Source organism: Nycticebus coucang, chromosome 2 (assembly GCF_027406575.1).
Source record: "Nycticebus coucang isolate mNycCou1 chromosome 2, mNycCou1.pri, whole genome shotgun sequence".
NCBI lineage: Eukaryota > Metazoa > Chordata > Mammalia > Primates > Lorisidae > Nycticebus > Nycticebus coucang.
This window is the reverse complement of record NC_069781.1, coordinates 332,530-347,930: the sequence shown is the minus strand read 5'-3', so window position 1 is coordinate 347,930 and position 15,401 is coordinate 332,530. Positions and strand designations below refer to the sequence as shown.

Sequence of the window (15,401 nt, the reverse complement as noted above, 5' to 3'; positions counted from 1 at the left end):
CAGCTAGAGTGGGGTGAGGAGGCTTGAACCTGCCTGCATCTCCCTGGGAGGTGCTGGTGGGATTTGAGTTTGTTCTCTCCCCAGGTTCGACTATGGAGAGCGCTTCTGGGACATCAAAGGCAGGCTCTTCAGCTGCCGGTGCGGCTCAGCCAAGTGTCGGCACTCAAGCGCGGCCCTTGCCCAGCGACAGGCCAGTGTGGCCCAGGAGGCCCAGGAAAACGGCCTGCCGGACACCAGCTCCGCAGCTGCTGCTGACCCTCTATGAGACGCTGCAGGCAGTGGTATACTCCAGGGTCAGATGTCGGCACCGCGTTTAGAGATGAGGGTTCTGCACTGGCCTCCAAGGGGCTGCTCTGCTGACTCCTGGAAGGGTCGGGGTGAAGCTGCAAGTCCAGGCTTAGTGGCCTGCAGGCAGGTGTGGGCACCTCCCAGCAGTGTTGGCAGACCTAAGACCTCACATCTGGGCCCAGTGCTCAGGCTGGAGTAGACACTTAGGGCTGCCTTGCACCTTGGAAGACACTGGGATTCCACATTGGCATAACCTTGTGAGTCTCTGATGGTGGCTTTGTTGTTGCAGAGTTTCTTGTTTCTCCCTCTGATCTCTGAGGTTCCTGCTCCACTCCTGGACTGGTTTGTTCTCCTGTCTGGTCCAGACTGTTCTATGTGGTGCCCACCAAAGCCACCGTCACTGCAAGCTGCTCCATTAGACCAGCTGCCCATATCTATGTGGCTGGTGTCAGTTTCCGGGGATGCACGGAGGACACTGTCTCCATCATGGCTTTGGAGAGGTCAGGGGCCGCGCCCACCACTAACTTTGGAGAAAGTGTGGGTTTGCTTTTTAAAAGGAATCTTATATCTAGTCCTATATATCGAACCTCTAACTGGCGTTTCTTTTCAAGGAAGTGGTTTGGTGGGTGCCGGCGGACTCCATACCAGCCCCCGCCAGTTCTGTGGGCGCTGGCACCTTCTGTTGATTTTTTTTTAAGCCACATGCTATGATGATGCATAAACTGATTTATTTTCTACCATTACTGAACATTAGGACAAACAAAATAAAAAAACACAAAACACAGACAACGGTGCTGATTCTGGTGTGGTTTCTACTCACCATGTGAAAAAAAACTATCAACTGTATAAAGAGAACAAAGTGATTTTAGAATAAAATGCAGGAAAAAACTTTTTTTAAAATGTTAGTCTTGTAGTGTGAATAAATTTGCCATCACCTTTTGTGTGATGGCCTGGCAGGTCATATTCTTCTTCTTCTTCTTCTTCTTTTTTTTTTTCTTTTTTTTGCATATACCTTTTAAATACTGTAATTAGTGCAGTAACAGTGGGGTTTTTTTGTGCAACTCTTCTAAAACATTCATAATGCAGTCATGTTTATTTTTTCTGTTAAAAATGTTTTTGACAGTTTTAAGAGCAATCTTTTGGCTCAGACCATTTCTTGTTCTGTTTTCAATGAAATCAATAAAAAAAAAAAAAGAAGTACTTTAAATGAGGTTTTTATTACAACACCACGTATCAGTTGGTCTTTCCAAAACACCCGTGCTTCTCGTGTGGGTACAGCACTCACGGGTCAGACAAAGCCCCCAGGGGCTGGTGGGCATGGCCCAGATATTTGCCCCATGTCTACAGAAGTACAGTTTCCTTTTCACCCCAGATTTATCTCTGAGCAAGGGACACCCCAGGAAGATATTAGTAGAGCCTGAGGATTTGTCTTGAATATTTGTATCCATGTGAATGCATGTACTAACATGCACACACATGGGCGTATGGGTCTGTGACTGAAAGTGTGCACTTGATTGCATGGGTGTTAAGTTTGTGTATCCTTGTGGCTATATGAATGAGTGTCCGTGTGTGCTTGTGAGTTCGTGTGTGGGAGTGTGTGTGTACCTGATTGCATGAGTACTGAGTTCATGTGTGTGTGTCTGTCTGAATGTGTCCAGTGCCCAGCTGCTCTGGTCTGGGTGTCATCATGGAATGTGGTCGGACAGCTCTAGGTGACCCCACATCCTGGTCATCTCTGTGTTTTGCACATGAGGCCAGCCCTTTCCTCCTATCCTGACCGCCAATGACCTCTGACCCTCCATAGGGACTCCCAGGCCCATAACCTGCCTCCTGCTATGTTCTCTATGCTGGGCTGGCCTCACCACAGGAGAGCTTGTAAACTCAATAAAAATAGCTGAAATGCACCATGTTTTAATACAGAATTTGTTTAGTTAGTTGTTAGACATTTACCTAGAGTGAAAACTATAGTCCTGCACTTTGTAAATAGGAGGCCTGAGCAGGGTGCAAAGCTGGCAGGTGAGTCACCTGAGGCACAAGCACATGAGGGCCTCAAATGCTCCGCAGCTGCACAGGGACTAACCAGGAGGACCCAGGACAAGTGTGACTGGTCTACACAGGGCAAAGCTGGACCACAGGGAGACCACTTTCTTCTAAGAGCAGTTGGACTTTGGCACTCAGAAGCTTCTGACCTTTCACTCCTAAGCCCACTAGGAGGGACCCAGCTGAGCCAGGCTCAGAAGGGTTTAGGGCAGGGGCCCCAGCAGGTCACCTTGTCTAAGAGGTTGCTGAGGGACCACCTGGAGCTGCAACTTAGGCACTGTCGACCTGCCAGCCTGTGGGAGGGGACTGGCTGGCACAGCCTCTCAGGACCACTGTGGCTCGCAGGTGACCATAGTGTTTTGCATCTTCATGGTTCCCTATTCTGTCCCGTGCACTGTACCAGGTGCTGGGTGCGCCCACATGAATTTTTTGAGTCAGGCCAGTTGCAAATTTATGGGGTGTCAGGAAAGCCAGCCGAGGTGGCCCCCATGGCCAGGCCCCCACCCAGCACCCCGACTCACCTGGTTCTGGGCGGCATCACTGTGACTACCTGATTCCTAATCAGACTCCAGGGGGCTTTGCGTGGCGGAGGGTACAGGTCTGAGAGGGGCCAGGGCTCTGGCTCTGAGCAGAAACTAGGACTCCAGGCGTGGGGCAGCATGTATAAGGCCTATAGAGACTGGGGGTGCAGGGCAGTGCCTCCCACTCCCTCTCCACATTTCTTCTTCCCTTCTTTAGATAAATAAAAATCTAAACCCACAGCTATATCTAAAACCCATGCAGGCTGATTCTCAAGTTCCTGTAACAGCCAGAACGCTCCCTGGGCAGGGCTCTTTGTTTCCAGGAGTCTCAGGCCCCTCACAACACCCACCATCCTTGTCCAGGGCTAGGGTTCTAGGCCAGGTTGTGGTCTGTGAAAGAAAAGTGGGCCTGGGAGTCAGGCAAGGACCGTCCCCCCCAACCCCCTGGGGTGGGATCTTCCTATCTGAGACACCCATTGTGACCAGGGCTGCAGACAGGGCTCTGTAGAGCCCATGAGGCCACAGGCAGGGCACACTGCCTGATCATGGTGGACTTTCATGCCACAATCCTGTACACAGCCAGTGCAGGTGTGAGGCTGGGCCTCCTGCTTAGCACCTCCTTGTGGCGACTCAGAGGGCAACATGGTCACCCAGGCTGGGGGAGGGCCAGACTGCACTGGGCCTGGGAATGTGAGCTGAAAGTGAGCAAGTGGAGTGGGGCAGCTGGGCAGGGTCCTGGGCCCTCCCCACAGAGGAGCAGTCACTAAGAAGAGGCTGGTTTGTGAGGAGAGGCCACCCAGTCACATGGGGCTGCAGCTGTTTGTATGCAAGTCACACCTATTAGTTGCCAAAACTTCCAACTCATAGAACTAGAAGAAATCTACCAGAAATCCCCCTCATCGGTCTCCCTGCCCACTTCCTAGGGAAGGCACCACGACCTTCCCACAGCCGGGGCCCTCGTCTCAGTGCACTCACTCTGTGTCTGCTCAGCCTTGTGCCAGTACAGTACAAATAGATTTACTCCGGGCCTTAGCAATGGCACTCCACACTTCACTGAATGCCCACATCATGGCAAAAATCCTTTGCCCATGTACACGTGGACATTTACATTTTTCACTAATAGAAACTGCTGGGAAGAAGAGCCTGGTACAGTTATCCATCTGCACAGTTATCTTCTTAGGGATGGAGTCAAAGGGTATATGTCATACCTTTTGGGATCTGTTAGCAAAATGCCATACATAAAATACATGCCAATGTTTTGCCTCTCTCGACATTATACATTTCCCCACATCCTGCACTAAAAGCATCATTATACTTTCTGTATTTGTCTAGAGGACAAATTATACTTTAATGTCTTACTTTGCACTTCTTTGTTGATAAAATTGAGTGTCTCTTTATAGTTATTGCAGATTGGCCTTTCCTCTTCTGTGAATTGCTTTTGTGCAAAAACTCTTACTGTGTTGCTTATATTTTTCTTATTAATTTGTATGAGTTCATCATATATTATATTTTTATTATATATCTATGCTGAATTTAATTTTTTTTTATTGTTGGGGAGTCATTGAGGGTACAAGATACCAGGTTATACTCATTGCATTTGTTAGGTAAAGTCCCTCCTATAATTGTGTCTTGCCCCCCAAAGGTGTGTCACACATCCAGACCCTACCTACCTCCCTCCCTCCCTCCCTCTCTGCTCTTCCTTTCCCTCAACCTCCTCCCTCTTTCTGTCCCCTTCTCCCAGCCCCCACCGTGTTCTGGGTCCTTAATTGTCCTCATATCAAAATTGAGTACATAGAATTCATGCTCCTCTATCTTGTGAAGTTTTACTAAAAATAATGTGTTCCACTTCCATCCAGGTTAATACAAAGGATGTAAAGTTTTCCATTTTTTTTTAATGGCTGAATAGTATTCCATGGTATACATATATCACAGTTTATTAATCCATTCCTGGGTTGGTGGGCATTTAGGCTATTTCCACATTTTGGTGACTGTAAATTGAGCTGTGATAAACAATCTAGTGCAGCGCTTCTCAACCTGCGGGTTGTGACCCTTTGGACTGTATTAAAGGTTCACGGCATTGGGAAGTTTGAGAACCACTGGTCTAGTGCAAGTGTCTTTATGGTAGAAGGATTTTTTTCCTTCTGGGTAGATGCCCAGTAATGGGATTGCAGGATCAAATGAGAGGTCTGGCTTGAGTTCTTTGAGGGTTCTCCATATTTCCTTTCAAAAAGGTTGTATTAGTTTGCAGTCCCACCAGCAGTGTAAAAGTGTTCCTTTCTACATCCACGCCAGCATCTGCAGTTTTGAGATTTTGTGATGAGGGCCATTCTCACTGAGGTTAGATGGTATCTCAGGGTGGTTTTGATTTGCATTTCTCTATTAATTAGGGATGATGAGCATTTTTTTCATATGTTTGCTAGCCATTTGTCTGTCTTCTTTACAGAAGGTTCTATTCATGTCTCTTGCCCATGAATTTAAATTTTTTATGTGGCAAAATCCATCTTTTAACTTCCAATTATTATAATTACAAAGGCCTTCTGCACCTCTAGGTTATAAAAATAGCCTCCAGCACTGGTTCTAGTATTTTAAGTTTAGCTCTTGAATTCAGGGGTAATTTATTAGTGGTATGGTGTGAAATCACCTAAATTTAAATTTTTTCTTGAGGCATAGTTTACACACCGTGCAGTGTGTGGACTTGGTAAGTACAGCTCAGTATGTTCCCACAGACACCTTCTTTCTGTAATCCACCACTTCACATGATGCAGAGTGTTTCCACCCCAGGGGATGCCTATCTCTCCCCAGCCAAGCCCTGGCCCAGAAAGCACCTGGTCTGATTTCTTTCTCCATAAATCAGTTTTGCCTGTTCTGCAGTTGCAGCAGCTGCTCTTTTTTTCTCCACCTTCTCTTGCTCAGCCTCTTTTGCTCTCATTTTGTGAATCTTTTAGTAGATTGATCCTTTTTTATCACTAGAGAGAATTCTGTAGTGGAAACACACAAAATTTGTTTAACCGTTCTCTTAATGCATGTCTGTTTGGGTTGTTTCTAATTTGGGTCTATTATCAATAAGGCTGCTGTGGACGTTCTCATACCGGTCTTTTTGTGCGGATATGTCCTGGTTTGTCCAGGGCAAATTCCTAGAAATAGACTTGCTGAGTCCTATAGTAAGTCATATGTGCAGTTGTGGCTTCGCCTCTTGTCACCTCGCATCCTCCTGAACAGTGAGTATCTATTCCAGTTACCAATTGGTCTTTTTAAATCTTTTTAAGACTTTCTCTACCCAAAGATGTCTTTGTTATAATGCTTTAGAAGAAAACAGGAATACCTCTTTTTAACTTTGGAAGAGTCTCTGTTTTCTTCTAAAGCATTATTGTGGCTTGGTGCCTATAGCTCAGCGGCTAGGGCGCCAGCCACATACACCAGACCTGGCGGGTTCGAACCCAGCCGGGGCCTGCCAAACAACAGTGACAACTACAACCAAAAAATAGCCAGGCGTTGTGGCAAGCGCCTGTAGTCCCAGCTACTTGGGAGGCTGAGGCAAGAGAATCACTTAAGCCCAAGAGTTTGAGGTTGCTGTGAGCTGTGACGCTACAGCACTCTACCGAGGGTGACATAGTGAGACTCTGTGTCAAAAAAAAGCATTATTGTATTAAATTTTATGTCTGGTGTATGATCCATCTTAAATACATTTTTTTGTGAGTGAAGCAGAGACCACGATACCTTTTTTTTTCATATGGATATCCGATTGTTCCAGCATCGTTTGTTGATTTATTTTTTACAGACTTTTCCCCAATTAAATTGAGTAGGCTCCTTCACAGCACCATTCATATATACACATGGACAAAATCTGTGCTGTTCCCATCCCATCAGTCTGCTGTCTGTCTTTAGGCCAATGTCATACTGTCTTTATTATTATGACTTTAAGTATCAAAATCATAGGTAGTGTAAGTCCTCCAACTTTTTTCTTAAAGATGAACATTTGGCTATTTTGAATTTCATATGTCCTTTGTATTTTTATGCAAATTTTAGAATTGCCATTTTGCCATGTACAGAAATGCCTCATAAGAATTTTTTTTAACCTTTTATTTTTTTTTTCCTACAGACAGAGCCTTGCTCTGGTACACAGGCTACAGAGCAGTGGCATCACACTGCAGCCTTTACTTCCTAGCCTCAAGTGATCCTTCTTCCTCAGCCTTCCAAGTAGCTAGGACTACAGGCTCACAACACTATGCTCTGGCAATTTTTTTTTTTTTTTCAATGAGATGGGGTCTTGCTGTGCTTTCCAGGCTGGTCTCAAGCTCCTGGCTCAGCCCAGAATGCTGGGATTATAGGCTTGAGCCATTGTGCCTGGCATTTTTTTAACCTTTTTTTTTTTTTTTGATTTTTGGCCGGGGCTAGGTTTGAACCTGCCACCTCCGGCATATGGGACGGGCGCCCTACTCCTTGAGCCACAGGCACCACCCTTTTTAACCTTTTAATTTAACTTTATTTAGGTGCCATTTACATGTGATAAAGGCACTTATTTAAGTGTTCAATGAAGTTAGTTAAATATACAGTGGGTGCCAAAAAAATTATACACATTTTAAGAAAGAAAAAGCTATTAAAATTGTAATACTATATACTGATAACAAAAGGTGAATACAAGTGATGCTGGGCACCTTCTGTAATTGTGGAAGTCAGGTGGACTTCAGTATTAAAATATAATAGTTTTTTCCTTTCTTCAAATGTGCATATGCTTTTTTAGCACCCTCTGCACATACCCATTAACCACCACCGGAATCAAGACATAAAGTGTTTCTTTATTACTCCAAAAAGTTCCCTGGCGCCCCTGGGTGGCCACCCCTCGTGGCACACCTGCACCCTGGAGACACTGATCTGCTCTTGTCACTACAGATTAATGTTTTTGCTGTTGTAGAATTTCCTTTGATTGGAATCCTAGAGGAAGCACTTGATGGCCTGTGGCTTCTTTGGCTGAACATGTTTTCAAATTCTGATACAATCTAAACTTACAGAAAAGTTGCAAGTACAACACAGAAAATCACTTTTTCTCTGAACTAGTATTTAAGTTACTAATGTGGTTCCCTGACATTCCCTGACATTCCCAAATGCTTCCGCGATTGCTTCCCGCAAACAAAAGGACTTGCCCTCTGAGCAGCGCTGGCCCATCATGGCAGCATGTTGGCGTTCCTTGTCTCCACAACAGGGACCACAGGTGACTGTGACACTGACCTTGATTGCCCAGCTCAAGTGGAGTTTGTCTGGTTTCTGCATGAAAAAGTCACTCTTTGATTCCTGTCCATCCTGCGCCCTTTGGAAGGAAGCCACTCAGCACAGCTACACCTGAGGTGGGAACTCTGCTACCCTCATACGGGTGCAGTGTCTGCTTAAATTATTCGAAATTTTGCACTGGAGATTTATCTTTTCTGCCCAACTTAACTAGTTTATTTCAGTCATTTTATTAGTATCAGTATGGGCTCATGTATATATTTTATACTTTGGATTACAGTCCGGTTATTGATTCATTGATTGGCTCAAATTGCCCCAGCTTTGGCCATTAGTAGACCTTTAGTCAGCTCCTGTGCTCCTCTGACACACGGCTGCGTGTGTGTGTGTGTTTGTGCGCGCGCGCCTGTAGGAACACATCATTGCTTTCTGGTTCTGTGAGATGCTCCAGGCTCATTTTGTGTATTTTCTGCTGCTGCCTGGAATCAGCCATTTGTCCATGGTGGGGTGCCATGGCCCCAGTTCTATTTACTGAAGAATGGTATTAGAAACCAAGACCTATCTATGTACAGGCTGGGCATGGTGGCTCATGGCTTTAACCCCGGCACTCTGGTAGGCTGAGGAGGATTACTTGAGCTTGGGAGTTTGAGACCAGCCTGAGCAAGAGCAAGACCCCATCTCTAAAAATAGAAAAACTAGTTACGTGTTGTGGTGGGCACCTGTAGTCTCGGCTACTTGGGAGACTGAGGCAGGAGAATCACTTGAGCCCAGGAGTTTAAGGTTGCTGTAAGGTAGGCTGAGGCCACTACAGTCTACCCAGGGTGACAGAGTGAGACCCTATCTAAAAAAAAAGTAGAAGCCAAGATCTGGGTGTTGGCTGTGCTTGTTGCTACTGAGGTGTCATTTCTTCTAGGTCCTCTTAGCTGACAAAGCACAAATACCTATGTTTATACATACAACCTGTGCGTATACACACCCGCAAATATTTCTGTGTGTTCCCCCTGTGTCTATGTTGGGTAAACTACCACTTGGCCCATTCCAACCTCCTCTTGCTCATCTGTAAGCTCCCACTATCTGCCATCTATTTAATTGCTCAATTCCAGCATTCATGTGCAACTATGTCAGAATTGTCAACCTGTCTGTCCACAGGAAGTAAGTTCATTGTCTCGAGTGTGGTGTTTACGTCCACTTCTCTGCCTTCGGTCCAGAGTGACTCAGGTCAGCGTCTTTCTCCTACCCCTTCAGTGAAGTGGCTTTATACATGGAATAGTTACATTCTCTTGTCACACTCAACATCTCAGGGTCTCATGACCTCCTAAATGGTTTTATGTAATTGTCACTCCTTAAGGTTCACTCCTTGTGTTGTAAAGTTCCATGGATTTTGACAAATGTATAATGTCATGTATATGTCATTACAATATAATACAGAATTGTTGTACTGTCCTTAAAATACTCTGTTCTTCACTCACCCTTAAACCTGAACCAGTCATTTAACTGTGTGCAGAGTTTTGCGTTTTCCAGGATGGAAATTGGAAAATTAGAACCCCACAGAGAGTGTCCTTTCAGACTGGCTCCCTTCACATCACAATATGCAGTTAAGGCTCTTTTGTGTCTTTCTTTTTTTTATTTTTTTTTTTATCGCTGGGGATTCATTGAGGGTACAATAAGCCAGGTTACTCTGATTGCAATTGTTAGGTAAAGTCCCTCTTGCAATCATGTCTTGCCCCCATAAAGTGTGACACACACCAAGGCCCCAACCCCCTCCCTCCGTCCCTCTTTCTGCTTCCCCCCCATAACCTTAATTGTCATTAATTGTCCTCATATCAAAATTGAGTACATAGGATTCATGCTTCTCCATTCTTGTGATGCTTTACTAAGAATAATGTCTTCCACTTCCATCCAGGTTAATACGAAGGATATAAAGTCTCCATTTTTTTTAATGGCTGAATAGTATTAAATAGTATTAAATTACCACAGCTTGTTAATCCATTCCAGGGTTGGTGGGCATTTAGGCTGTTTCCACATTTTGGCGATTGTAAATTGAGCTGCAATAAACAGTCTAGTACAAGTGTCCTTATGATAAAAGGATTTTTTTCTTTCTGGGTAGATGCCCAGTAATGGGATTGCAGGATCAAATGGGAGGTCTAGGTTGAGTGCTTTGAGGTTTCTCCAGACTTTCTTCCAAAAAGGTTGTACTAGTTTGCAGTCCCACCAGCAGTGTAAAAGTGTTCCCTTCTCTCCACATCCACGCCAGCATCTGCAGTTTTGAGATTTTGTGATGTGGGCCATTCTCACTGGGGTTAGATGATATCTCAGGGTTGTTTTGATTTGCATTTCTCTAATATATAGAGATGATGAACATTTTTTCATGTGTTAGCCATTCATCTGTCATCTTTAGAGAAGGTTCTATTCATGTCTCTTGCCCATTGATATATGGGATTGTTGGCTTTTTTCATGTGGATTAATTTGAGTTCTCTATAGATCCTGGTTATCAAGCTTTTGTCTGATTGAAAATATGCAAATATCCTTTCCCATTGTGTGGGTTGTCTCTTTGCTTTGGTTATTGTCTCCTTAGCTGTACAGAAGCTTTTCAGTTTAATGAAGTCCCATTTGTTTATTTTTGTTGTTGTTGCAATTGCCATGGCAGTCTTCTTCATGAAGTCTTCCCCCAGGCCAATATCTTCCAGTGTTTTTCCTATGCTTTCTTTGAGGATTTTTATTGTTTCATGCCTTAAATTTAAGTCCTTTATCCATCTTGAGTCAATTTTTGTGAGTGGGGAAAGGTGTGGGTCCAGTTTCAGTTTTTTACATGTAGACATCCAGTTCTCCCAACACCATTTATTGAATAGGGAGTCTTTCCCCCAAGGTATGTTCTTGTTTGGTTTATCGAAGATTAGGTGGTTGTAAGATGTTAGTTTCATTTCTTGGTTTTCAATTCGATTCCAAATGTCTATGTCTCTGTTTTTGTGCCAGTACCATGCTGTCTTGAGCACTATGGCTTTGTAGTACAGACTAAAATCTGGTATGCTGGTGCCCCCAGCTTTATTTTTGTTACTAAGAACTGCCTTAGCTATACGGGGTTTTTTCCAGTTCCATACAAAACGCAGAATCATTTTTTCCAAATCTTGAAAGTACGATGTTGGTATTTTGATAGAATGGCATTGAATAGGTAGATTGCTTTGGGAAGTATAGACATTTTAACAATGTTGATTCTTCCCGTCCATGAGCATGGTATGGTCTTCCATTTGTTAATATCCTCTGCTATTTCCTTTCTGAGGATTTAATAGTTTTCGAGGTCCTTCACCTCCTTCGTTAGGTATATTCCTAGGTATTTCATTTTCTTTGAAACTATGGTGAAGGGAGTTGTGTCCTTAATTAGCTTCTCATCTTGACTGTTAATTGGTGTATACAAAGGCTGACTTGTGGACATTGATTTTATATCCTGAAACATTACTGTATTTTTTGATGACTTCTAGGAGTCTTGTGGTTGAGTCTTTGGGGTTCTCTAAGATCATGTCGTCAGCAAAGAGGGAGAGTTTGACCTCCTCTGCTCCCATTTGGATTCCCTTTATTTCCTTGTTTTGCCTAATTGTATTGGGTAGAACTTCCAGCACTACGTTGAATAGTAAAGGTGACAGAGGACAACCTTGTCTGGTTCCAGTTCTAAGAGGAAAAGCTTTCAGTTTTACTCCATTCAGTAAAATATTGGCTGTGGGTTTGTCATAGATAGCTTCAATCAGTTTTATAAATGTGCCACATATGCCTATACTCTTCAGTGTTCTAATTAGAAAAGGATGCTGGATTTTATCAAATGCTTTTTCTGCATCTATTAAGAGGATCATGTGATCTTTATTTTTGCCTCTGTTAATATGGTGGATAACGTTTATGGACTTGCGTATGTTAAACCAGCCTTGCATCCCTGGGATGAAGCCTACTTGATCATGATGAATGACTTTTTTGATGATAAGTTGTAATCTATTGGCTAGGATTTTGTTGAGAATTTTTGCATCTATATTCATGAGTGAGATTGGTCTGAAATTCTCCTTTTTGTTTGGGTCTTTTCCTGGTTTTGGTATCAGGGTGATGTTTGCTTCGTAGAATGTGTTGGGGAAGATTCCTTCTTCCTCAATTTTTTGGAATAATTTCTGCAGTACAGGAATAAGCTCTTCCTTGAAGGTTTGATAGAATTCTGGTGTGAAGCCATCTGGACCAGGGCATTTTTTGGTTGGAAGATTTTTTATTGTTTCTTTGATCTCAGTGCTTGAAATTGGTCTGTTCAGGAGCTCTATTTCTTCCTGGCTAAGTCTAGGGAGAGGGTGTGATTCCAAATATTGATCCATTTCCTTCACATTGTCAAATTTCTGGGCATAGAGTTTCTGGTAGTATTCAGAGATGATCACTTGTATCTCTGTGGGATCAGTTGTTATTTCCCCTTTATCATTTCTGATTGAGGTTACTAGAGATTTTACTTTTCTATTCCTCGTTAGTCTGGCCAATGGTTTATCTATTTTATTTATTTTTTCAAAAAACCAACTTCTTGTTTCATTAATTTTCTGAATGATTCTTTTGTTTTCAATTTCATTGATCTCTGATTTGATTTTGGATATTTCTTTTCTTCTACTGAGTTTAGGCTTAGATTGTTTTTCTTTTTCCAATTCCATAAGATCTCTTGTGAGATTGTTGATGTGCTCTCTTTCTGTTTTTCAAATGTAGGCATCTAAAGCGATGAATTTTCCTCTCAAAACTGCTTTTGCAGTATCCCACAGGTTTTGGTAGCTTGTGTTTTCATTGTTGTTCTGCTCAAGGAAGTTAATGATTTCCTGTTTTATTTCTTCCTGCACCCATCTGTTATTCAACAGAAGATTGTTTAGTTTCCATGCCTTTGGGTGGGGTCGAGCATTTTTGTTAGAGTTGAGTTCCACCTTTAGTGCCTTATGGTCTGAGAAGATACAAGGTAAAATTTCAATTCTTTTGATTCTGTTGATATTTGTTTTGTGTCCTAGGATATAACCAATTTTGGAGAATGTTCCATGGGGTGATAAGAAGAATGTATATTCTTTATCTTTGGGATGGAGTGTTCTATATGCGTCTATCAAGCACAGTTGTTCTAGGGTCTCATTTAAATCTCTTATATCTCTGTTTAATTTCTGTTTAGAGGATCTGTCCAGCTCTGTAAGAGGAGTGTTAAGGTCCCCTGTTATGATGGTATTATCAGATATCATATTGCTCAGACTGAGTAAGGTCTGTTTCAAGAATCTGGGAGCATTTAAATTGGGTGCATAAATATTTAGAATTGAAATGTCTTCTTGTTGTATTTTTCCCTTGACAAATATAAAGTGACCATCTTTGTCTTTTTTGACTTTAGTTGCTTTAAATCCACATGTATCTGAAAATAAGATTGCAACTCCTCTTTTCTTCTGAATTCCATTTGCCTGAAAAATTGTCTTCCAACCCTTGACTCGGAGCTTTAATTTGTCTTTTGAAGCCAGGTGTGTTTCTTGCAGACAGCAAATGGATGGCTTGTGTTTTTTAATCCAGTCAGCCAATGTATGTCTCTTCAGTGGGGAATTCAAGCCATTAACATTAATTGAGATAATTGATAAGTGTGGTAGTATTCTATTCATCTTATTTGGTGAGAGTCCATTGCTTAGTTTTATCTTTTGTATCAGTGTGGAGGTTAGGTTCTGTCCTTTAATTTCTGAGCTCTTACTTTGCTGCTGATCCATTGTGGTGGTCAGTGTGCAGAACAGGTTGAAGTATTTCCTGTATAGCTGGTCTTGTTGTGGCGAATTTCCTCAATGTTTGTATATCCGTAAATGATTTGATTTCTCCATCAATTTTTTTTTTTTTTTTTTTTTTTGTAGAGACAGAGTCTCACTGTACCGCCCTCGGGTAGAGTGCCGTGGCGTCACACGGCTCACAGCAACCTCCAACTCCTGGGCTTACGTGATTCTCTTGCCTCAGCCTCCCGAGCAGCTGGGACTACAGGTGCCCACCACAACGCCCGGCTATTTTTTTGTTGCAGTTTGGCCGGGGCTGGGTCTGAACCCGCCACCCTTGGCATATGGGGCCGGCGCCCTACTCACTGAACCACAGGTGCCGCCCTCCATCAATTTTCAAGCATAGCTTAGCAGGGTACAGAATTCTGGGCTGGAAATTGTTCTGTTTAAGTAGATTAAAGGTAGATGACCATTGTCTTCTTGCTTGGAAAGTTTCATTAGAGAAGTCTGCGGTCACGCTGATGGATTTGCCCCTGTAGGTCAACTGGCGCTTACTCCTGGCAGCTTGCAGAATCTTTTCTTTTGTCTTGACTTTGGACAGGTTCATCACAATGTGTCTTGGAGAAGCTTGGTTAGAGTTGAGGCGACCTGGGATCTGATAGCCCTCCGAAAGCAGTGTGTCAGAATCTTTGGTGATATTTGGGAAATTTTCTTTTATAATATTCTCTAGTATGGCTTCCATTCTTCTGGGGCATTCTTCTTCCCCTTCTGGAATTCCTATAACTCGTATGTTGGAACGCTTCATAAAGTCCATAATTCTGACAGTGAACGTTCTGCTTTCTCTCTCTTCTTTTCTGCCTCTTTTACTATCTGAGTTATCTCAAGAACTTTGTCTTCTACCTCTGAAATTCTTTCTTCTGCATGGTCTAACCTGTTGCTGATATTTTCCATTGCATCTTTAAGTTCCCTAATTGACTGTTTCAGTTCCTTCAGCTCTGCTATATCCTTTTTATATTCTTCATATTGTTCATCTCTTATTTGATTCTGTTTTTGGATTTCCTTTTGGTTATTTTCCACTTTATTAGCAGTTTCCTTCATTGTTTCCATCATTTCTTTCATTGTTTTCAACATGTGTATTCTAAATTCCCTTTCTGTCATTCCTAACATTTCTTTACAGGTGGACTCCTCTGCAGTATCTACCTCCTGGTCCCTTGGTGGTGTTGTTCTGGACTGTTCTTCATGTTGCCTGGAGTTTTCTGCTGATTTTTCCTCATGAGTGATTTCTTTTATTTGTTTCCTTGCCCTAATTTTCCTTTCACCTCCCCTTGTTCTTTAAGTTCTCGTGCCTGTGGACTAAGGGTTACAGGACCAGAAGGGTGAGAAGGTTGAAGAGCAAAAAAGGGATGAAAGAAAGGAGGACCGAGTGATAAGAAAAACAAAGAAAAATAGAGAAAGGAGAGGGGGTGGGTAAAAGGAATATTGACAAAAAGAAGAGAGGCACAGAAAGAGGGAGACAGAGCAATATAGGTGTACAATAGGGTACTTTGACACAACCTTAAAAAAAAACCCACCTTCTGGGGGTGCCCAGTTGGGTGGTTCCCTTGAGGTCAGC

General features: G+C 43.0%; 1 protein-coding gene across 11 annotated transcripts in view; it reads left to right on the top strand.

Annotated features, from left to right (window-relative positions):
* Nucleotides 1-1,495, top strand: part of EHMT1 (euchromatic histone lysine methyltransferase 1) — a 221,116-nt gene extending 219,621 nt beyond the window's left edge. For all 11 annotated transcript variants that reach the window (XM_053556577.1, XM_053556595.1, XM_053556573.1 and 8 more), the window contains one exon: nt 85-1,495. In XM_053556577.1, the coding sequence (XP_053412552.1) occupies nt 85-265 (181 nt within the window). In that variant the 3' untranslated portion in view covers nt 266-1,495. The remainder of the gene's footprint in view (nt 1-84) is intronic.
* The last annotated feature ends 13,906 nt before the right edge of the window (nt 1,496-15,401 follow it).